This window comes from Vanellus vanellus (genome assembly GCF_965231255.1).
Source record: "Vanellus vanellus genome assembly, chromosome: 13".
Classification (NCBI taxonomy): domain Eukaryota; kingdom Metazoa; phylum Chordata; class Aves; order Charadriiformes; family Charadriidae; genus Vanellus; species Vanellus vanellus.
This window is the reverse complement of record NC_138918.1, coordinates 17497078-17520308: the sequence shown is the minus strand read 5'-3', so window position 1 is coordinate 17520308 and position 23231 is coordinate 17497078. Positions and strand designations below refer to the sequence as shown.

The following is a 23231-nucleotide window of genomic DNA, read 5'->3' as shown; positions in this document are numbered from 1 at the left end:
CCTGCACAAAAAACTTGAACAAATGACAAGGTAAAGCTTTGCTGAGGCAGGTGAGCTGGCGAAGAGTAGCTTGCACTACTAAAATGGGAAAACCCAGAAACCAGCTATACAAATTTAGTGATGAAAAAAAGACAACTCACAGAACTGGAAAGCTGCCCCTTTTTGTGAAATTACAGTCTTACTACTCCTGCCTGCCTACATCCATACAGGGGATGCAGGGAATGGCATGGGATGAGCTCTGTTTCAGTTCTTGAAGGACGATGATTCTGAGTATCATTGTTGACTGCTGTGGTGGGAAGGGATTTCACTTTAAAGGATTTAAATTAAACTTACTCTCTAAGTTAGAACAAAATCTTCCTTAGGATGATTTCTGGCTAGATGGTATTTGTTCTCTTTTCTATGTAAATGTATTTATTTGTTCTTTCAGTCAACAAAAAGTGTTCCAGGCAGATTAATGGTTCATAATAGCAAAACATTTTACAAGAAATCTAACTTAGTGCAGTGTCAACTAAATAGCTTCATAATCCCCAAACACAAAGTCTTCTAGCCATCCTTCTAAAACAATTAGATTTCGCAGTGCTTCCAGGAGACTAGTGTCTTCTGTCTCTACAGGATAAACTCTCTGTTCCAGATTTGTGGTCTTTTACTGTGACTGCCCACCCCAGACATACAAATCTGGGCACTGTCAGCCCGGGCGCCACTGCTGCCGTGCAATATGAAGATCTCACAGACTGTTAATTTCTGTGGTGGATGGACAAGGCTAAATTCTGTGGACACCAGTTGTGTGGGTTTTTTTTAAATGTAATGCCTGCAATATTAGTGAATAATGCTTTGTCTAACCATTTCTGACAGGATTTTCAATCTGTTTTATCGTTTCAGCTTTGGTATAACACTGCAAATGTATGACTCATTACAAGGAATGAAATAATTAATGTCCTGAGCTTTTGTTTTTGACCTAAAGTTTGGTAGCTATTAAAATTACCAGATTCGCTCCCTGAATGCATCCATCATCTTGCAGACTTCCCCCTGCAATGTGATGATGCTTCTGCAAGTATCTAGTGGCAGGCATGGAGCAGGCTGGTAAGGGAGCTGTGTGGCTAGATCTTCCCTTCCAAAGAACAGCTGCGGCAATGTCGTGGTCCCCTTCTTCAGTGTGAGTTGAAAATTCTTGTCTAGAACCCTCATACTTGCATTAAATTGCCACAGTAGAAAGGGTATTGGTGAATTTGTACAGGCAAGGCAGGAACATACAAAGTATCAATAGTCTCTGGTGTGGGGGATATCTCTCTCCCCCCAAAGGAGAGAGAAGAGTGAAGAATCACCTATCATCCTGTTTTTCAGCCTGGTCCTTGTGTTTATACAAGCCATCCTTTGAATTCACTCAAAGGCATCACATTCATGCAGTTATTTCTGATATGGAATTACAGGCAAAGTGATTACTTGGAGGAATCTTAAATTCTGCATGTTCTCTTCTCTAGAATGGCCAGCTCATGATTACCTATAGGCATGTAATTATTTAAATTAATTCTTCCAAGACATTATAAATAATAGCACTAATTTATATGTGGACATTTGTATATTATATGTATATTGTATATGACAATGTAGACAGTCAAGACCTGACTCAACTGTAACCAATAACCTGCAATGGTCCTACTTAAATTGTGGTGAAGAGCCAGACAAGGCTTGTGCTTAATTGCTCTGGTTTGTGTCTTTTGTTAAAAAACCTGCTAATAACTTTAGTGCTGTTCGGTCTTTTGTAGGCGGCTTCACTCCAACTTCCTGCACTGTGACTGCCACCTGGCCTGGCTGTCTGACTGGCTGCGGCAGAGGCGCACTATCGGGCAGTTCACCTTCTGCTTGGCACCTGTAAACCTGCGGGGTTTTCTTGTGGCGGAGGTTCAGAAGAAGGACTTTGTCTGCTCTGGTAATGGTGCCAATTATTCATTTATCTATCAGCTGATGGTGTTATATTGATATTCACATAAAAACAGTGAGTGGAAAATTATGATGTTGTGTTTGAATCCCATTCTGTAGCAATCTTGTTTGTTTTATCATTGTTAAACTGTATGGGAGTAGATCAAATTGTTATTTTTTTCCAGTTTTACAAGAATTATTGGATTCCAGTTAACATTTCAGTTCTCGAATTATTTTTTCTAGTTTAGCATTGCCAATGATATCAACATAAAAAATCAGTTATGTGTGGATAATTTGGTATTTCTCAAGGGAAGAGCTCTACAGCTGACTGGAATACAAAAGGAAATAGAAAATGCTAATCTGAGTCTATTGGTAAATGATTGAACTATAGAAACAGAGGAGCAGATTTTATCCCAGGGATTGAAACAGGATTCTTAGGGCAGCAATGCGCTTCACTGTTTTACAAGTTTCCACACTGATAAATGGGGCTGATGGTACACGGCCAACTCACAAACTGTGTGTGTATATGTTGGGCCTATTCATCAAGTCTCTGGAACTGCACTTGGCTCTTTTGTGATAGAAATGCATTTTCTTAAAAGAAAAAGAAAAAAAAAAAGACAGAAAAACATAAAAAAAATGCAAAAAGAAATCTCTGAATTTGGCTGAAAGAAAGAGATCTGGCAGAGAAGAGGCATGGCAGTGCGTATGCTCTGAAAAATAAAAGGGCGGGGGGAAATACCAGACGCAAGCAGACACAAGTTTGGAGATATTTTTCAGGCCAAACGGTAAGTAACACAGGGAGCTTGTTATGAAGTGGATGTGAGTCCTAATCTTGATAGACTGTAAGTCTTGTGTTATTGTGTTCTTTATCTCTCACAGCCTGTGAGCCCTAAAGCTTTATCGTCTTGGTACGTGGGTTGACTGATGGAAATACAGTACAAGTGCTAGTGCTAGAAGTGTTGTTAGGAATGCCTTTTTTTCTATAGTTTCATTTACATGAGACAAAGAAAGAGAAACAGTTGTACTTAGAGAAGAAGGGTTTGATTCCCTTAACTTTATTGTGGACGGTAAATTTATGCCCAGCCCTGGAGGTGTGCAGGAAGTGTTATGGGCATATGGAAAATGAAATTGTGTAACAGTGATTTTTGTGACATGATTTTTGAGAGTGCTGAGCAGCTTCTGCACAGCTGTAGAGATTTGAGGATCCCCAGAATATCTGATAAATTACATCGGAAGTTTAACTAAAAGAAAAGTTTAGAAATCTAACAGTCTTGGGAGAGGAAGGATAAAAGAAATGGATAAATGAATTAAGCTATTAGCAGAATCTAATTTTACCAAAGATGTAACCACAGCATTTCTTTCTTATGAAATGACGTTTCATATGGGGCATGAGTTCAGCTATTTGGATTTATGATACAGTGAAGTGAAGGAAGAAGAGTTGTTCAGATCAGGAGAGGAGATAATTGCTGAATGAGAAATGTAACGTGGACAGAACTCATCTAAACTGAGTCTTCTGTGCAGACTGTGACTTCCAAAAGAAAAGGTTTTTAACAATTGCATGTTGGACCAAGAACATGTAAGAGAACTCTCAAGCTTGGCCTGCTTTTTATTAAAACATGAATGAATAAAAGTTAAATGAAGGAAGCTTCCAGTGAGACAGTCCATCAACTGTATCCCCTAGCCCTCATTTGTGAAATGAAATATACTGAAAAAGAAATGCATTTGAAGAGCTCATTTTAGTGGAGGATTTAGCAGAGAACTCGGTTTAGTACGTGCTAGCTTCACAAAAACCTAAATGGACAGCTAGTTTAAAGAGGATATAAATCTTCCCTGCTCCTACTACAGTTCTTATTCCTGATTTTACAGCATAACTTGTTCGTGTTTGACTATGAAGTCAAACTAGGACAGGAGGTGAATAGTGAACTGAACTTGTCTCTCTGCAAAGGAATTTTATACAATTTAAGCTTATATGAATCACTGTAACTAGCCTCAAGCTGGCAGTGAAAGCCGCCTTCGCATCACAGTTATGAAGAGCTGAAATACAATGTAGTGAACTACTCTGTTTAAGTATAGGCTCAGCATTTCAAGCACTTGTGTTTTTATGGCAGCGGCAATATCACCACAGCAAAAGAAAACCCAGCTTTTCCTCCACTGTAAACTGGGCTTCATCAGAGCACTCCCCTTCAAAACTTGTGCTTTTGCATGTTTCAAAGCAGGAAGAGGAGAATCAAATAATTTGGGGAAAGAAGAAAAACATCCTTGAAAAATTGCCTTCTGGTTATTCTTTAAACCCTATGCAAAAATAGTTTTGTTTTTTTAAGAATTTTATGACAAATGTTCCTTTGGAATTAAATTTTGAATGCTACATACCAAGGAATAGCGTAAGTTGGAAAAGAAAAAGCGAAACACTGATAGAGAAGTGCCGTAATTGGAACTCGAATTGGCTTGATTCCTTCTGGACACTATGCTACCACTCCTGTACAGTGATGTTTATAAGCACTGTGCAAAGTCTGTCAAGATAATGTTGCTGAAGTCAGAATTATGTGCAGATATAGCTGTGTAAACCGAGTCATACCTGTGTAAACTTAGAGTCAGAGTTTCAAAAATGTTGTTCAGCTTGTGCACGTAAATTATAAAAATGCTAATTCAGATGGCACTCGTAAGCAAATTGTGAGCAGCGGAAAAGCTATTCCAGGTTTCACTTGTTCATGCCCATGATTGTTTGGCTCAGAACTGTAGGTAAGTGTGTAGGATTAAGCAGTGCACAGTTGCCTGGAGAAAGGTTTGCAAATATGTCTAATTGGATTTGTGTTACTGAGGAGGCAGGGGAAAGGTCATTAACAGAATTGCGCAGGGTTGGGACTACATGGCCCCTCGCCATTGGGGGAGAGTGCTGGGTACTGCTGGCAGTTCTGTCACCCACCACAGCCTGCTGGCTGGATTCTTCAGCAAGCTGTCCCCTCCTCGTAGGAGAGTCTCTCCTCCAGAGCCCCCCTGACAGAGCAGCCTTCCTGGGCCTTTGCCTTAAAACCATCTGCTCCCAAAGAAATCTCCAAGCAGGCTCTTCCTCCTTCCTTATTGAGCTATGGGATGTGTTTGGTGAGACAGTCTCCTACAAGACAGTATGTTGTAGAAGGGGAAATTGCGTGGCACCAGTTGATATGCTGCACATAGCATGATGTATTTTTCCCCTTTCTCCACCATAACCTTGCAATTCACTGCCACATTGCCGTGACAAGAGAAACGATACACTAAACAAAGACTTGATGTCAGTTGGAATACTACCTGCACTCTGATCCTTGGGAACTGTTTATTTTTCTGTTCCCTTAGCTAGCAGAGAAGCATCTGGGGGTGCTGGCTTATGCTCGGTACCTCTTAGAGCCTTCCAGTCTTTGGTTGGATCAAACCCAGCTTCCTCCCCATGTTCAGATGTTTCACTGTTGAACTGGCTTCTCTTTTTCTAACTCTGTCTCTCTAACTCTTGTCTGTTTCTCTGGAACACACACTCTCTCTCTCTGTGCCTATTTGCCTGTCTCTTGTCCTCCTCTGACCTTCTTAGGCTAGTAATTTTATTTCATTTTCTTCTCATATAAGTTTTATTATGGCTCTTTGATTTTTCTTCTACCTGCTCTTTACTTATTGAAGTTGAAATGAATCTACATATTGATCAGTTATGTCAAGTCATAATGTGTTTTCTCACCTGCGTTAGTGCGGCTGCACAGCTTTGCACACTGAAGCAGTGGGTTCATGAAGTTGTACCATCAGCAGCACCTTGGTCTTTTCAGTGGTCTCTGCAGGACCCACTGAGTGACCCCATTTGGATGTTTTTACAATGATTAATCATTCTGGTTTTCCTAAGTATATACACGAGTAAATAAATATGCATCTGAACTGCACATCTAAGAATAAAGCAGATGCATTCAGGAGCATCATGTCTCATACTGTGATGTGTAGCATACATCAGCCACCGCTGTCCTCAGCTGGCTGCTGTCAGAAGAGCTCAAATGTCATCAGTTCTCAACTGGTTGCTGGCAGAGGACTATCTGGTAGATAAGCAGGCAGAGACTGTGGGCTGATTTTAGTGGGTGGTGGGAGGAAGTTGATTTTTCTCTGGTACTGTTGCGGCTGATTGTGAGGCAATATGGTAGGACTTGGTGTTGACCTTGAACGTGCAGGCTGATACAGAATTGTTACTGTTTTGGCCAGTAGCTTGAGGTGTTTTACAGTGGACAGCATATACAATGGAGTATGAAGATTGGATGAGATTTCTTAGAATAGACCAGAGATTGATATTTCTAACAGTTAATGAATTCATGCTTTTCTCATGTAAGAAGCACCAGATTCTAAAATCTTGATGTTAATTTGGAGCTGATTTGTCCTGTATGTCCTGCGATATGAAATTTAACATAGTTTAAATATGTAAAATATGTGATTTTTAAGTACTTTTCTAAGATACTTTAAAAATGAAACAAGCACTGTAGAGGAGGAAATTGGATCCATATGTCATTCTCTTTTTCATTAGAAACCATTTTCTCTGATTCTTGATCCTTAGTTTCCATTCAGAGGATCTACAAGAACCTGAAGAAAATCAAGATGCGTAATTTGGATGAAATAAGTTAAAATTCAGTCTGAAATTGATGCAAGAGAGAAATCCTTATCAGAGCCAACTGTCTAATGATTTCTGGCTACATAAACTGGTACTGATTTTAAGAAAATAGTGGATTGATCCAAATCTTGGTTGAAGATCTAGAGTTTCTGATTCATACAGTGAGACTGCAGCTGAGGTATAATAAAGAGGAAAATATGTTAGCTTCCTGCTGCTTAATGTAGACTGGAAGCCCTAATGAGAAAGCAGATTTATTTGTTTAGGTGAGTTCAAACGGTCTTAAAACATAGCTGTTACTCTCTGGCTCAGACCACAAAAACTCAGTAGACTGTCTTTCTTCATTTTTCTCCTAATAACTTCACAGCATATTTTTGAGAAGAAAACTAACAATGAGTAACTAATAAAATAGCACTCCTCAAGCTTAGTATCTTAATGAGAACATTCAGAAGATGCCAAAGGAAAAGTGTGTGGGGAGAGGAACTCCCTCCATCTGCTCCTATTTAAAAGACACTGCAACAGTATATCTGCGTAACTAGCAGCAGGTCTGCTCCTTTCAACATGGGACGTGGAGGTACTGCCAGCACGGAAGATTGCTGCTCCCTGGAAGCTAAAGATGGGGGAGGACTATTTGCTAAAGATGCAGATTTTGCTAGTGCTGGGCAGTAGTAATGGCTCCTGAGGGAGCAGAGCGGTTTCTCTCCATGCAGCCCATCCCAGCTCATGCAGAGAAGGGCTGCTAATGGCCCTTAGTTTTAATGGTCACAGGAAGCTGGATAAACAGCGTGGGAGGAGGAGGCCTTTTTCTCTGCGTGTGCACGCGTGTGAATGGTCACTTTCTGCCGTGCAGGACATCTTCATGGTACAGCTGTTTTATTGCTTTTAGAAGTGAGCTTAACCATTTCATCTAACTTTGACCTCTTTCCAAAAGAGCAACTTGTGAGTCACATTAGACAAATAACATCTTTTTTCTCACTGTTAAGTTGGTTCATGCTTTTTGTGACCATCAACAGAACCAGTAAATGTTCTTACAATGGAGTCTATGCAGCATTGTATGGCTTTTAACGCCTTTTGGTAAAAATTGTGCTTTAAATTTGGTCTTACAAAATTTTTGTGGAACTGGTAGAATTTTTACTTCCTGTTACAATTTTCTACCACAAACTAACATTGACACTTTGTCTAAAGAAACATTTCAATACTGTGCATTTGTTGGTCCTCAAATGAAATCCTATAGGAGGTTTGGAGAGATACTAATCGCTGTTTATCGGAGTTTGTTTGTTTTCCGTTTCCATTAAGTTTCTTATTACAAATTTAAGTTTACTCTAGCACTAGCGGTTATGTTGTTTCATACTGTAAGAATTTACTTCTTGAATTGCTTCATATGTAAGATGCCACATATGGTGTTTTTTTATTTGGGGGTCATCTTGCAAATCTGAGGGATAAATATGTATTTATTAAGGCACTTAATATTTCTTTGAAGACTGAAGCTGAAAATTTGCTTTAAATTACAGTAAATTTAGTTTTACAGTCTGAAAATGACGTCTTACCTTTTCAGTATAATTACCTTTGTTCTGGAATTCTCTTTTCCACAAAGCAGCATGTGTCGTTCTTTAATGCTTATTTAATGATGGCGGGTTGGGGTATAATTATTCAGCCATTGAGCTTTTTTACTGTTGCTGTAAGAATAATAATGTGATTAGTTTTTATGTTAATGTCCAAAACCAGTGGCTTGTTTTATTACTGGTGTGTTGCTGCTATTTGGGTATGCAGTGGAGACGCACCGTGGTGGTCTGTCGCGCCGGGGAGCTGTACCACAGCGGTGGTACTAAACACGAATGAACGGGGCTGACTGGCAGCGTGTGGCCAAGCCTTCGCATGGAATCTGTAGGCTTTTTCTGTTCAATACACGTATGTGATTGGCAACACATTTATGGATACTCAGTTAGTAAAAGTAATTAAAAACAGCATAGAGCTGCTTGTAAAATGGCTGCAGAATTCCATAAACGAAGAGGCAGCAAATACAAAGTTGTGTACAGTCAGTATCGGGTTCAAGTGAATTTCTGTTTTACTGCCCATAAAATTTAGTGATGTTATATAGTTGCATGACAACAGTGGTGGGTGGACTGCGGCCGGGCGCCCACCCAGCTGCCCTCACTGCCCCTCCGCAGCAGGACTGGGGGGAGAAGAGCATCTGCTCCCGCACCTCCTCCCGCTCCTCAGTCGCTGCCTTCGCAGGGCTGTTTCTCACACCTTTTACCTCACTCCTGACCGCCTGGCACCGTTTTGCCCTTTCTCAAACGCACTTTCACAGAGGCACCACCACCGGGCGCCCTGACAGGCCGGGCCCGGCCTGCAGCGGGGCTGCGCTGAGGCGGGCTGGAGGCGGCGGGAAGCGGCCGGGCCGGCAGGGGGCAGCCCGGCCTCTCCTCACAGTGCCCGCCCCGCGGCCCGCCCGCGCCCGGCGACCCGTGCCAAAACTGAAGGGATATCCTGGCTAATTGAATGAAAATTGCAAGCAAACGGGTTTAGGTGAGAGGATCTGTAAGAATTTTATTCTATAAATCCTTGAATGACCCAGAGGTCTCTTGCAAAAGACCAAAGGCAGCAACCTCAGCCTGTCCCAGGAGGAAGGCAAGAAAGGTCGCCATTGCCCCGCATTCCTTAGCGCGTCCCAAATGGCAAACGATTCTGAGGTGGCTCTGGGAAGGGGACAATGCTTCAGTCTTCAGTCCTTGCCCACTCATCTGGAAAAAAGTGTTTCCTCACTCCAGATCTGGCTGTTGGGTGAGCTCCTGACCAGGCTGGACCCCCCCGGTCTCATTATGAGAACCTTATGACTCATTATGTCACCTTCTGCCTCACATCCTCTGAATAGCTGTGTCGCTCTATAACTTATTAAAGTGAATCTGATCTTCCTGCTCTTCCCGAAGAGCCCAGCTCTTGTGCTGAGGCAGGGCAAGCCCTGTGTTAGCTGCCGCGGGACACAGGGGGACAAGCAGCAGCAAAGACAAATAAGCAATCAAGCAAAATCAAATTGTGTTTAAAATTCCTTTTCAAATACCAGCAAATCAAACCCCAGGGACTCAAAGCGTAGTCTTAAACTATTCCTATCCCTTCCATAACTTTATCAAACTTCATCGTGAAACAGTTCAGGTTCTTTAATGGATAACCTGTTTAGAAGGCCATTCCAGAACTATACTCCCTTCATAGGCTTACAATTGATCATGACCATTATCCATCATTTAACCTTGTACAGGTAGTATCCTTTCACTTAAATAATTTGTCTTCCTCTTCATTTTTATGCTTGAATATATTTATAAGTTCACTGTATTATTTCTGGACCTATTTTTAAATGTCACTTCATATGCACCTACCAGACTGCTTATACAAATTGTGGAATTTGCTTTCATGAGATTACTGTGCATAGATGCCATTTGAACTCCAGAAGCACTGCATCTATTTAAGACTTTATAGTAGCGTTATTTTTTTAGTCTTTAGCCTGTTTTGGAAGACCAAATACTCTACAAACCCAGAGAACCAAATACACGCTAACAGCCTTCCTTATGGTGCAATAGTCAGAAAGTTGAGTTCTGGGTGCTTTTAGGAGAAAATGCCTGTGTTGACACGGCTGGAGAAGGACGTTCAAAGAAAGGCTTAGAGTGGGCCGAGACATTCAAACTCTAACTTTTCAATCCATCCTATGGAAGATTTAAATAGAGTACATTTCCTTGAGAGAAAAACAACTTTGTGATGGTTTTGAAAGGACTTAAGTTGTCTCACAGATTCTGTTGCAGTTTTATTAATCCTTTAGAAGAACAAATCTACCTATTAGACCTCAGTTGTTACAGGTGAGCCTGCTGCTTTTTCCTGGTTTCCTTCATTTTGTTTGGAAGTATTCCATACAATTTTGGCACTATTATTGTTAATTAAATAATTGCAATATTAGTGCTTTTAGGATAAGACAATGTGACGTAAGGTCTGATTTTCAATGGTATTACTTTACTGATAGATTTTGAAACATGCAAAGTAGGTTTTTGTAGAATAAAGTAAGCTCTGTTCATTATGCCAGACCTTCCTTTCACTGCAATTGGATATTTCCTTTTTTATTTCTCAATATTTGTTTGTAAACCAATTGGTGTTGACTTTGCCTACAGAACAGTTGTGCTCACATGCTATGAATTTTTAACAGATAAATTTACTATTTGGGAGTGTTCAGCAAAACAGTGAACTTGAATCAAATAATGAATATTCATAACTAGCAAATTTTTGCATACCATGAACTTGATGGTATTAGCATCATCAATCAGGGGCTCAAGTCACTAATCATAAATACTTAATGCTGTGCTCAGTAAAAAGCTGTTGAAAAACTGTGGATGGAACTATTTGCATAAATATTTGCTGCACATTTCTGTAGAATAAATGCATTTGTACAAATTTTTCTCCATTAGTGGAATATTTGCCATCAATAAGGAATGTTAACTTTGCAGATAGTCAGTTGTGATTGACTTGCCCCTATCTCTCTTCATGACTATGCACACTGGAGTGTATTTAATACTGGAATGCAAACACCAATCAGGAGCAATACAGCTGCTTTAGGTACCTCTTTGAGATTGTATTACTGAGAGTCTAAGGAAAATTATAGCTCGAGTAGTAGTAATCGATTTCAGATGCCCCAGCATTGTAAGAAGTTTCAATGGGTTATGTAATTAAACCACAAAAGGTCATAATATATCCACAGATCTGCAATACTTGTAGTGTTTGTTTATTGATCAATAATTTCATGTCTGCTATACTTAAAATGATTTAAAGTCACCACAGATTTTTAAAGGGTAAATCCTGTCAGATTTTTCTCAAAATCCACTAATATTTTTTACAAATAACTAACATTTTGCTGGTGGAAAAGAACTGCTGCAAAGGCAATTGGATAGGTGAGGAGGTAATAAAATACACTGCTTAGTGTGCTGTAATTGGGTGTCAGTGCAAATGAGATTATTTAGTTTATTTAGTCATTGCAAAATTTATTTCAAATGCTTGTGACATTTAAACTGTTCATTTATACATCATAACCATTCTATTCTAATTGTAATATCAGTCTATTTGTTGCTCTTAAAAGGTGAGAGGCCAATGAGATGCTTATTTGAAAAAAGCAGTTAATTTCTCTGTAAACTGCTGGGTCCTAAGTCTCTCCCCTGTCTCCTCTCTCCACCTAACCTATAATCTGAGACTGTAAAAAGTAATGCAGGCTAATGGCATGCCAGATATTAACTACCATAATCATTGAGGCTGTCATTCCATTACATCAGGCACAAAAAGCATAGTAATTTTTGTTAATCACGTTCCTATCTTAGCTATTTGTTAGTGGGGTTTTTTTATAGCAAAATGTATAATTGGGTTGATGATTTGTATCTCTTAGAGAAAAATATAATTAACATGGTCAACTAGTGCTGCTGCGTAACAGGAAAAAATCTGAAATGACATTATGACAGGTAGTAAGAAGAACTTCAGAAGGGAAATAATATAAATGCAGCTTCCTTCTCTGGGGACATTTCCTTTTGTTGCATCCATGCCGTAAGGAGTTTACTGCACTTGTGAAGGACACAAACAGGAATCCTGAAATATTTTTGCTTTTCCTGCGTCTTTTCTTTTGCAGAAGTATTGGCAGCAAAAAGAAAATTCATTTTTAGATTTCAAATATTTTTCTCTAGAGGCTATGTTGCCTTGGGGCCCTTGACCTAGCTGTATGCTTATACTCTGCATACCTATGAAAATCATACCCAAATTTTAGTTTTAAGAACTTTAACTTCCGTAGCCTACTTAGACTTGTTTTCTTGACCAATCCTTTCTTTACCAGCTCTCTGCAACTCTACAAACATTAAACCGATTAAGCTCTCTTGGGGTTTTTTTTGTGCTTTAATTCCATAGATCTGCTATGGAGCTTACAATAGATCCTCATTTAATTGAAACAGTTAAATCCAAAACAGATTTGAAGTTCTGTGCATAGCATTATTCAAGAAAACTTTAACTTAACAGTTGACTGTGTAAGAGCTGATGGAATATGTGCTAGGTGCCTGTTGAATGTGTGTGCGTAATACAGTATTTTGTTCTTTGCAAAGAAAAAGCATAAGCAAAAGCATTTGATATTAATGATAGCAATTTATGCACAAAGTCTTTTTATTTCATTAAACTTGTTGTAAATCTACAGTCTAGATCTACTTTTGTTCATGAAGAAAGAAATTCACCAAAAATAAAGGGCTGTATTCGGCCTGAAATCAAAAGTATTTTTACTCTAAGCACAAAATGTCAATCAAAAGTGGCAGGAGTACTGGATATTTTGGGGCACTCAGAGAATTCAGGCTTATAATGAGAAATTAAGTTTATAAAAATACTTCTTTTTCTATCCTATTTTAAGTGAAATGAGACAAGTGATCACTCATTGTATGTGGAAATTAGAGTCCACACAAAGCCTCTTTCTTTCTTTACTTTTTACTTTACTTTCTTTCATTGTAAGTTTTTATTTTTTCATCCCATTTTGGTTGCATCTGTGCTAAGAATAAAGACATTATATTGTTTCTTTCTCTATTTTGACATCAGGTACCTCCCTGGTTAACTCAATGGTTGTTTTATTCACTAGCCATAAATCAAAACTGTTCACCTAAAAATTCCTCTTCTGTAGTAGAGAATCACAGGTAAATGGGTTTTGGTCCAAATTCAGGATAAATAAAAGGACTCCTTTTGCCTTCGATCGAGTACGTATCAGGTGTTTGATTGGAGAGGATCTAAAAGGCTTAGTGGGCAGCACAAACAATGTTCTGATTTACCTTTTGGCCTTTTCCATTCAAAAAGTTGCTGCAAAGTTCCATGATATTTAACTGTAGTATGATATTAATTATCAACCTTGTTTCTGTTGCTAACTGCTTTTTCTGCAAGGAAGACTGGTGTTTCTGTCTTTTCTCTCTCTTTTCAGAGCGCTTTATATAATAACCTCCTTTCAAACCATTCCTTTAATGCAGAGCAATAGTACATCACACAAAATATGGAGGTGATGAGCTGAGTTCCACTGAATCTTCAGCTGTTGATTTAGCTGCATTAGAGTCAGGAACAGACTCCTAAAACTCTAACTGGCAATATGTCAGGTTTTCTGATGTTGTGCCCTAATGAAAAGGGAGTGTATTACTGCTTCTCTAACCCACAGTGATATTTTGTAGTGTTATAACTGTGCAAAATGCATTTTCCCCTTGCTACAAAGCCTCTTCAGAAAGCATATCAGACATGTGGTGATAAAGGGTGTGTGGAAGATTTGACCTTGCTGCCAACTTTCTTTTTGCCTCCCAGAGAGCAAGAATTGCTCTGAAGTGTTTCTTCTCAGTTTGATAATTTCTCCCTATCCCGAAAAGCTTACAATAGCTCATTTGCACTTCCCTCACTCGTCGTTTTGTTTTGGGCATTGCACCACAATGTAGGCAGACAAATTAAAAACGTAAAATGTGCGTGATCAGGTTGTAAGAACAAACGTCTTGTTCTTATGCAAAGGTAACAGGCCTGTGTGCACTTTGAGGCAATATAAACTACTTTTGTAAGTATTCACAGTTAAAATCTTACAGAAACCTTAGACTCTGTGAAAGGCAGAGCTGGCAGTGCTGTCGGTGATATGCGGCAGAGCTCCATTAATTTTGAAGGAATTCTATTAATTCACAATGACGGTATGTTTGTCCTGCATTTCTATAGCCAGAAGACAGACCCAAGAGAGCTGCTTGTCCTGCCTGTTGTACGTGTACGTGTTTAACTAGGGAAGATTTTTTTTTTTGTTTAGTTCAAATAGCTACAACTTAAATACTGTATTACGCACATGGTCACATATGTAGACTATGTTAAGACAATGTCTAATAAGAATTTGAAACTGGAACAACTCAAGGTTTAGGTTGCCTGATTAATATGAAATTGATTCTTTGGGCCATATGTGTTAGGATTTAGATTTTAATTACATTATTGAATTAATTTTTTGCAGTAGATTTTTGCCCAGTTCATTCTGTAGGGTGAAGCTGCTCTAGTACTGAAGCCAGCTCAGTGTTGAGGTAAAAGACTATTGCTGGTAAACTCCTTATGTGCAACTGTCATGGAAGTTGGAAAGTGGACTGTAAATGACACAGGATACTTTAGTAAGGAGAAGGGATCATTAGGATCAACTCACGGTGAAAGCAGTTGCCCACTCTCGTAAAGAATGAATTTCACTCCTACCCATGCCACAAATGTCCTGTGAGATCCATTTTTTTCAAGATGATCCTTACCTCTGAAAATCTAATTTCTGGATGCCTGAATTGAAGTTCTGAGGCCTGGTCTGCCAAAGTACAGTCACTCATAGCTCTGATTAGCATCAGTGAAAGCTATATTTAAAACACATACAGTGCTATGAAACACACATTTTTCTCATGCTCTCCTGACAGTCAGCTGATGACCCAATAAAAGAAAATTTAAACCCCAATACTTTAATTTGGCAATGTATCTTAGACAGTCGAAATGGTAATCTTACCTGAAACTTGACAGTATACTTTAACATAAAGCAGTTCTGTCATCCCTGGCTACAAAATAATATTTAAAGGGGATGACTGCTTGCTTGAACTAAGGGAAATTCAGACAAACAGAAACTACTTCACATCAGAATTCAATACCTTTCTAACAGAAGGCATGATTTTGCAGTAATTGCCTTTTGCTTTCCAGGAGAGCTCCCTCTGCAAGTGTAAAGTCAGACTGCAGAAGTTTTCGGCTGACGTCTTTTCAAAGTATATCTGCCTTTCAAAATAATGATACTTAGAGGTGCCACTGAATGTCTTTCTGATGTTGATTTTTCACTGCTGTTCAAAGTCTTTGAAAATAGGAACATCTGTAGTCTTGCTATATGAGTTGACTTTGTCATGCATAGTTAAGGGCTAAACCAGAGGATATGTAGGCGTAAATCAAGAGAGAAAATTTATAAGAATGTTCCATTGTTATAAAATTTTAATTCATAATGATATTGGATTGCAAATTGTTGCAAACAAATATATTTGGGCTTTTTGTCACCTGCAGTTATAATTCATGAAAGTATCAATCATGGGTCTTTTCCAAGACAAACCCCAAGAATGTACAGCTTTGTGTATAGTTTTCCACGTTTTCACATGTATTTGTGATTTGACAATTAGGATATTTTAATTTTGCCAACCAAAACACCAAATATGTTCCCTGATTATAATCTACCATAATCTAGAAAAATACCAGTTTTTCTTGTTTCTATTATGATTTTGTCACTTCAAGCCTTCACATTCAGCCCTCTGTGTCTGGTCAAAAATATACTTGAGGTTTCCAGTGCTACTATACTTTGGAAATATGACTCACCATAAATAAGTCAATAACTGTTACATCTTGATAATGTCAATCAGTGTAGCAAAACCATTTTTATCTGTGTCTAAGTGTATGTATATATCAAAATTTTAAGCATAAGAATCATAATCATCTGAGTAAAATTGACATAGTTGCTACAGTCTTGAAGAAGCTTCATGACACTTAATTAAACCTGAATCTAATGCATTGACTAGAATGTATATAGAGCAATGTCCTCATGCTAAAGCTTTGCTCTGTAAGTAGTTTCGTGTCTTTCAGTGCAATTATTATATTAAGCAAGGATTTGAAGGTTTGAACTCACTTTTTTTTCTAAATTCTTATTGTGTTTCCATTAACTGCATTGTCTAATCTTGAAAAAAACTAGTTTTACGTTTCCAATCTTTATGTCTTAACAGGTTACCTAATTTCAAAAACATAAGTCATTGTTGATGACAGTCTTTTCTCAGAATGTAAAAATACTCAAAGAGTGTTTATGTAATGGAAACTTCTAGGCAAAGATAACTTTTGGAGATACTACTTGATCTTAAGGCTTATTTTTTAAATCTTTGAAAAAAATGATATGCCTTATAATGGAGGGGACCAAAGAGGTGTCCATGAGGGAAAGTGATTGATAGATTGGAGATTGATGAAGAATAAGAACACCGTAATCTTCTACATGTTTTCTCTGCAGTTGATTTGTAGCATATTATATTCACTGAATCCAAATAAATTATTACCTAATATAGTAAAAGGATCTGGAAAAATTGCAGCCTGTGTATTTTGTTGTTAAAATCTCAGGCAATCATTTTTCAAAACTAACATTTAATGTTTTCACTGTGTCTCAGGTTCCCAGTCTGAACCTTCATCATGCAGTGCCAGTTCCATCACTTGCCCATCGGCCTGCACCTGCAGCAACAATGTAGTGGATTGTCGCGGAAGGGGCTTAACAGAAATTCCAGCTAACCTACCAGAGGACATCTGGGAAATGTAAGTGCCAATGTAATGCACCATTCTTTTCCACGTCTCTCTTTTTTTAGTCCATGTCATAGCCTCCTGTGTGGAAGAAAGGCATACGTTTTGAAAACTGTTCTGAGCAGTTTATCAAGTATATTGTAGTTGTCCTCTTTGCTTTCGTTCTTTTGATCTAATGATGGTATTATTTGAAGTTGCCCTACCCCAAAGCAAGATTAATTTCTTGGCATATTATGTTTAAATTGTGTTTAGATCTCAGAAATCAGTTCTGCTGTCAGGAAAAGGAAATACATAGTCCTTTTTTTTTTTTTTTTTTTTTTTAAATTGAATTGTTTTGGTTTTAGTTGGTGAATTCCCCAAGAGATGGAGAGATTTCTTGTTAGCTTGGCAGGATGCATTTGTAATGAAGTATGACATCAGAACACATTGTCCTTTCTGATTTTGCCTTCAATTTCTTGGCTTCCACATTTTGTTACTCCCAATTCTTTAGCACTTTTGTGACATTTATGTGTTGTAAAATCAGATGCTGGTTTTACAGACTTGTCTTTACTACCTTTAGGAATTGTAATCATCGATTTTTGCATCCATGACTTCATACTACTGTGGTCCTGACTGTTACATTAAACCAAGTTGCTTTTGGCTGGTCCATAGGGAATGCAGATCAATTCTTTTCCTATTGAGGTGCTTGTCGTACAGAGCTTACTGACGTCCAGCCTGCTTTTACAGTCTACATACTATGGATTCAAATATTTGTATAGTCACTGGACTCATTCAGCTTCTCGTTGCTGTAGAAATACTGCTACATAGCAAAATTCCCTAGAATAACGCGTGTTGACTTGCTGTTGTGGTAGCCTGGCCGCTGTGATATGCCAGGAATGTGAAAGTTATGGCCAATGAAGATGATGTGCTATATTGTTTGGTGGTGTTTTGCTTTACACCACCACTCCTCTGGCAGTTGTTTTTATAATTTAAGATTCACCTGAATCTGGATTGCTATCTCAGCACAACAGTTTAGAGGTAGCTTATGCTTGATTCCGGATCTCCACAGAAAAGATATATTAGAAATGAAAAAATTAGCTCAGTAAATGCAAAGAATAAACAAAATCTTGAAATTAACATTCTTGAGAATATATCTAGAGCATGTAAAAATGTTTACAGGAAATACAAACTCTTATGCAAGCTGTTCTGAATGCCTGTTACGTGCTTGCTCGCCTCCTGACAAAGTTCAGAATGTATTGGTTGTGTTCATTTCCAGTATATTGTGGCACACAAAATATGCATGTAATACTTGTTTTTCTCTGCATGAAAGTCGGTTAAAATTATTCTGGAAATATAAATTGTGTTTGGCATACTATGAATATTCAATGTTTAGTCCTGTTTCCAGTTCTGTCAGATGGAGTACAAATTTTCAGGAGTGTCTGGAATGGTTCAATAATAAGAGACAGAGGATGAAATTGGTCCAGACTTGCTCACAAATCAGGGTTGGCTAGGATAATTTTAAAATTTTATTTTGTAGTGTTGAAAATGCTAGCAGAAATCACATCATCTTTGTGGCTCTATGCCAGCCACACAGAGAGCAGTATCTGCTGGAAGACTGAGATTCGCATGCTCCGGCACTCTCTTGACAGCATTGCACCTCAACGTCATAAAGCAATTGAAAATGTTCACCTTCGGTGTGGTTGTAATAGTATATCAAGTATCCAAGTCCTGTCTCCAATTTGGTTGCCCATTGCATGGAGAGTTGGACTAGATGATCTTTAAAGGTCCCTTCCAACCCAATTGGATTCTGTAATTCTGTCAGAATAAGTCTTAGCGAGTGACATCAGTTACGTACGTTTTTTTCTACTGGTAAAATGGTGTTTTCATTTTGTAAAAGTACTAGTGAAAAAGAGCAGTTAACCTTATATCCAAGGGCAAAGTATTATATATTCTCACATAGAGTAAAGGATACAGTTTCTTGAAAGATGGAAGAAGCTGCTGCAGTGTTTTCCTGGAAAAATCATGACCTAAATTCTTGTGACCAAGACAGCCATTCTGGTATATGCAGAAGTCTGTCATACTGCTCAGAAATTCAGTTTGTCTGAGGCTGCTCTGGCCTTATTCAATATAGAATCCATCCAGAGGTCTGGTTCCAGCTGCACATGGAGTAACGACTGTCTTTTGATTTGATACGATAGGCAGAATAATACTCTTTTGCTGTAATGTTATAGCAATGGGGCCAAGTAAATTCTCCCTACATGCTGCAACGCACGTCCCTTGCTCTCACACAGCAGTACTGGTTGGTTTTTTTCCCCCTCTTGGAATTTATACCCCATGGTTGGCATTTAGTCAGACCCTTTCTATAAGAGGTGGCTAGGTAATGGTGCTGCCTGAACACTTCTTTCTGGACTCTGTAATCCTATGATCTGATCCTCATCACCTTTTAGAGATCTAACTCTCACTAGAGATGAGATTCCTCCTGTGGAGTATGGGGTACTGACAAACTACATGGCTGGGTTGCTATTACATAGAATACTAAGGGATATTACTTGAGATGAGGTATTTTTCATCCAGCTGTTTTGATCTAGCATTGTAAATACTTATTCCACTAAAATGGCCGGCAGGTCAAAGGAGGTGATTCTGCCCCGCTACTGCACTCTCGTGAGACCCCACCTGGAGTACTGCATCCAACTCTGGAGTCCCCAACATAAGGAGGACATGGACCTATTGGAGCGCGTCCAGAGGAGGGCCATGAGGATGATCCGAGGGCTGGAGCATCTCTCCTGTGAGGAGAGGCTGAGAGAGTTGGGGCTGTTCAGCCTGGAGAAGAGAAGGCTCCGGGGAGATCTTATTGTGGCCTTCCAGTCCCTAAAGGGGGCCTACAGGAGAGCTGGGGAAGGACTTTTTACTAGGGCATGTAGTGATAGGACGAGGGAGAATGGCTTTGAACTGGAAGAGGGCAGGTTTAGATTAAAAGTTAGGAAGGAATTTTTCACTTTGAGGGTGGTGAGGCACTGGAACGGGTTGCCCAGAGAAGTTGTTGAGGTGCCACCCAGGGAGGTGTTCAAGGCCAGGCTAGACGTGGCCTTGGGCAACCTGGTCTAGTGAAGGTGTCCCTGCCTATGGCAGGGGGGTTGGAACTCAATGATCTTCAAGGTCCCTTCCAACCTAAACCATTCTATGATTCTAAAATACATTTCCCCCTATAGACTGTAGTCCATTCATAGTATTTATATGATAGTATTAAAATGCTGTGCCTTCCTCAGTTCCATTTGGGATGTTTCCAAGTTCCTTTGCTTGGTTATTAGTTTCATTCAATTACAGCTTTCTAGTTCTTGTATTTCCCCTTAACTCGGTATTTCTTTGTAAGCCAAATTATATCCGATAAGAACCCTTGACTGACAAACTGTTCTACCAAAATGAAACACACAGCTGTTACTCTAACACGGTTATTAAAGGTGACCTACATTTCACTCTGTGTTTCGCTATTAATTAAAGATCTTTTACTCAGCCTTCCTGCCTTTCTTCATTAACATGGGTAGGCAGAACCTTCTCTGACAAAGCTGCCAACAAGTCCTAAACTTGTTTTTGTGGATAAAAGCCTATCAGAAAACAGGCAAGTTTCTTGTCACGGAACATAAAACAAGCATCATATGACACTAATTTTCCCTTGCTGCTGACCTCTGCCACATGTGACTTAGAAGTCTGTTGTATTACTCTATTACACGTCTCCCAGAGGTGCATTATCCTGAAGGCCAACATTGCAAGAATGTTTATTATTAAATAAAGGAATTTAGGAAAGCTAGAAATATGTATCCCAGCCTTGCTTTTTCATAATTTCATAAAATAGGTAGCTAGAATGTACAGAATGCAATTCATTTTTTTATAAAGCTTCTTGTTCAGTGGGGAGCTGACATCAGCAGCCAAATTGACTGAGGAAAAATGAATTAGAAGAAATTGAAGCTGAGGAGTACAGACTGTGTGTTGAATGTTATAAAAGATTCTCTGCTTAAAAAGTGGTTCTCTTGTGTTTTATAGAGGAGAAATGAACAGTGTATGTTATAGAGAAACACATGAGAATAAGCACAGAAAAGTTTTGTGTGAATACTTGGATGAAAACAAAAGTCATTAAGCACCTGGAGGCATTTACTGAAAAAGAAATACCAAAACAAATATGGCTTGATGGTTTGCTGGTAAATAAACAATATAGTCATTTCACTACATTGGAGCAGCATCTACAATAAAAGGAGAAGTTTGCATTTATTTAGAAAGGGTGAGAGAAATTACATGCAAGATAAATAGGGAACACATATTCTGAATGCAGAATGTGCCTGACCTTGGGGAGATATAGGGAGGCAGGAATGACCTACAAACTAGTAGGAGGCAAAGCCTCCAAAGAATTTGTTTTTCTGATCAGACTTGATTGCAACCTCGCAACCAGTGCCTGTCAGACTGAATGACAGCTCAGCCCATAAAGACAGCAAAGCCAGAATATGGTAGAGACCAGTTAAATGCAAAGCTACCAGCTGTGCCTGTGAAGGTCACTATGCTGCAGCTTGTGGGAGCTTGGAAGGGTGTTGTGAGAAATACACTTGCTGCAACAGTGGATTTCACTCAGCACGTGGTTTGGGCTGTTGTTGGCTCAGGACATTGGGCTGCATGGATCTGAGCTTTGGCGCTGTCTGCCTGTTCTCAATCCTTAGTTTTTGGCTGGTTTTATGCCAGGGAAAGGACAGTTTTCCTGCACTTGCAAATGTGTGGCACTGGGAGTAGCGGCATTGCTAGCCCTGTCTGTTGTGTTTCAAACAGTATTCGCTTCAACATGCTGTCTGCCAGGTTCATTTGATGCCTCCCATACTGGAGAGTGATCAGTAACTCCCTATTAATCTTTTAATGTCTCTGTCCCTTCTTTAGAATGAAGTTTTCATGCTTTTGTCTATCTCAGACTGATCTACTGCATTTTTTTATTTTTTTATTTATCACTGCAAACAAGGCTGTATTTTAGGATATTAATTCTGGACAGCTTTTGTCTGAGAATTTTGTACACCGTAAAACAGCAGCGCAGGGATTACTACTTCTGCGTTTGCGTTTTGTAAAAGTTTTGTACACAAGACCTTCCCGCGTGAAAGCAGGGAACAGTCCCCCAACGTCTGGCCCTCCTGCTGCTGTCTGGTCCAGAGTGCGCGGTGAAGGGTGCTCATGCTGTAGTTCCCAGAGACCGGCAGGCTCCTGGGCTGCCAGAGCAGCAGCCGCTGGGCACTGGGCACTGCTGCTTTGAAGGATTTTCAGATTGTGTAAAAGAAGGATTTGATTAATTGTTAATGCTAAGGGCTGGGTTGTGGGTTGGGATGGACACTTGAGAGAATGAAGACTAGCTGGGCCCAGGATGGAAACTGTTGGGAAAAGAAGGCTGAACTCAAATGAGGAAACAGCAAAATATATGATGAGAAAGATCGGGAACAAAGGAAATTAAGACAGGTTGATAAAAGTGTTTCGAGTCTCAGAAAGTGAGGAATATTTGGTGATAAGGCCTGAGATTGCTGTTAGTGAGCCTGGGACACAAGCTCTGCAGGGTGGGCTTTGGAGATGTGGCAGAAGGGCTGGGACACTGGGTGACATGGATAGGGGCTGGGCAGGCTGCGGGGCCAGGGCAGAGTGGCACAGGTGAAGATTGAGCTGAGGAGTCTCTTCCCACCAGAAAACACACATATATTGCAAAGCCTTCCTGCCTTGTCACCACGTACTTGAGAAACCCAACAACAATTTGCATATCTTTGTCCCTGTGCGCTCGTGACCATCTGTTGTGGTTTGGGCTGAACCGGCCACTGGGTGACCAACAGATGCTTCCCCTACCTCTCTTCAAGGAGAGAAGCAGCAGAGAGAGAGAGAGTTATGAGTTTAGAAGGAACTAAACTACTTTAATGAAATATTAATAATAAAATAAAAAGGAAATATGAAATATATACAAAACCATATCAAGCTCCCAGGATGACAGTCATGTCACTGGCTGGCACTGGGGAAGTCCCAGACTGGACTCAGTGACAGATAGGAACTGGAATATGGATCGGGATTCAGGATCGGGATCAAAGGCAGACGAACAGACAGAGTCCTCCTCAGACATCGGCCACTGAAGAAAGAGGACTGACCCTCTGATCCCTCAGCTTTTATACTGAGCATGAGGCAGATAGGATGGAATGGTCAGTTTTGGGCCACCTGTCCCGTCCACTCCTCTCCGCAGGTGGGACCCCTCTACGCTTTTCGCTTCTGACCTTCCAACAGGCCAAAAAACCAAAGTTCACTGCCGTTGGTCGTTATAGTGATAAGTATAAGCAAAAGCCTCCCTGCACACCATCCCCTGGCACCAACTATAAACATAGGGCTGATCGCTCTGAGAGCCAACAGTGTC

The 23231-nt window shown here is 39.7% G+C and overlaps 1 protein-coding gene across 1 annotated transcript in view; it reads left to right on the top strand.

The window, feature by feature from the left end:
- The window catches only part of SLIT3 (slit guidance ligand 3), a gene marked incomplete at its 5' end in the record, with an annotated part of 534750 nt that overhangs the window by 330061 nt on the left and 181458 nt on the right, over positions 1-23231 (top strand). The window contains 2 exons of the mRNA XM_082489776.1: positions 1764-1927; positions 16720-16861. Of these exons, the coding sequence (XP_082345902.1) occupies positions 1764-1927; positions 16720-16861 (306 nt within the window). The remainder of the gene's footprint in view (positions 1-1763; positions 1928-16719; positions 16862-23231) is intronic.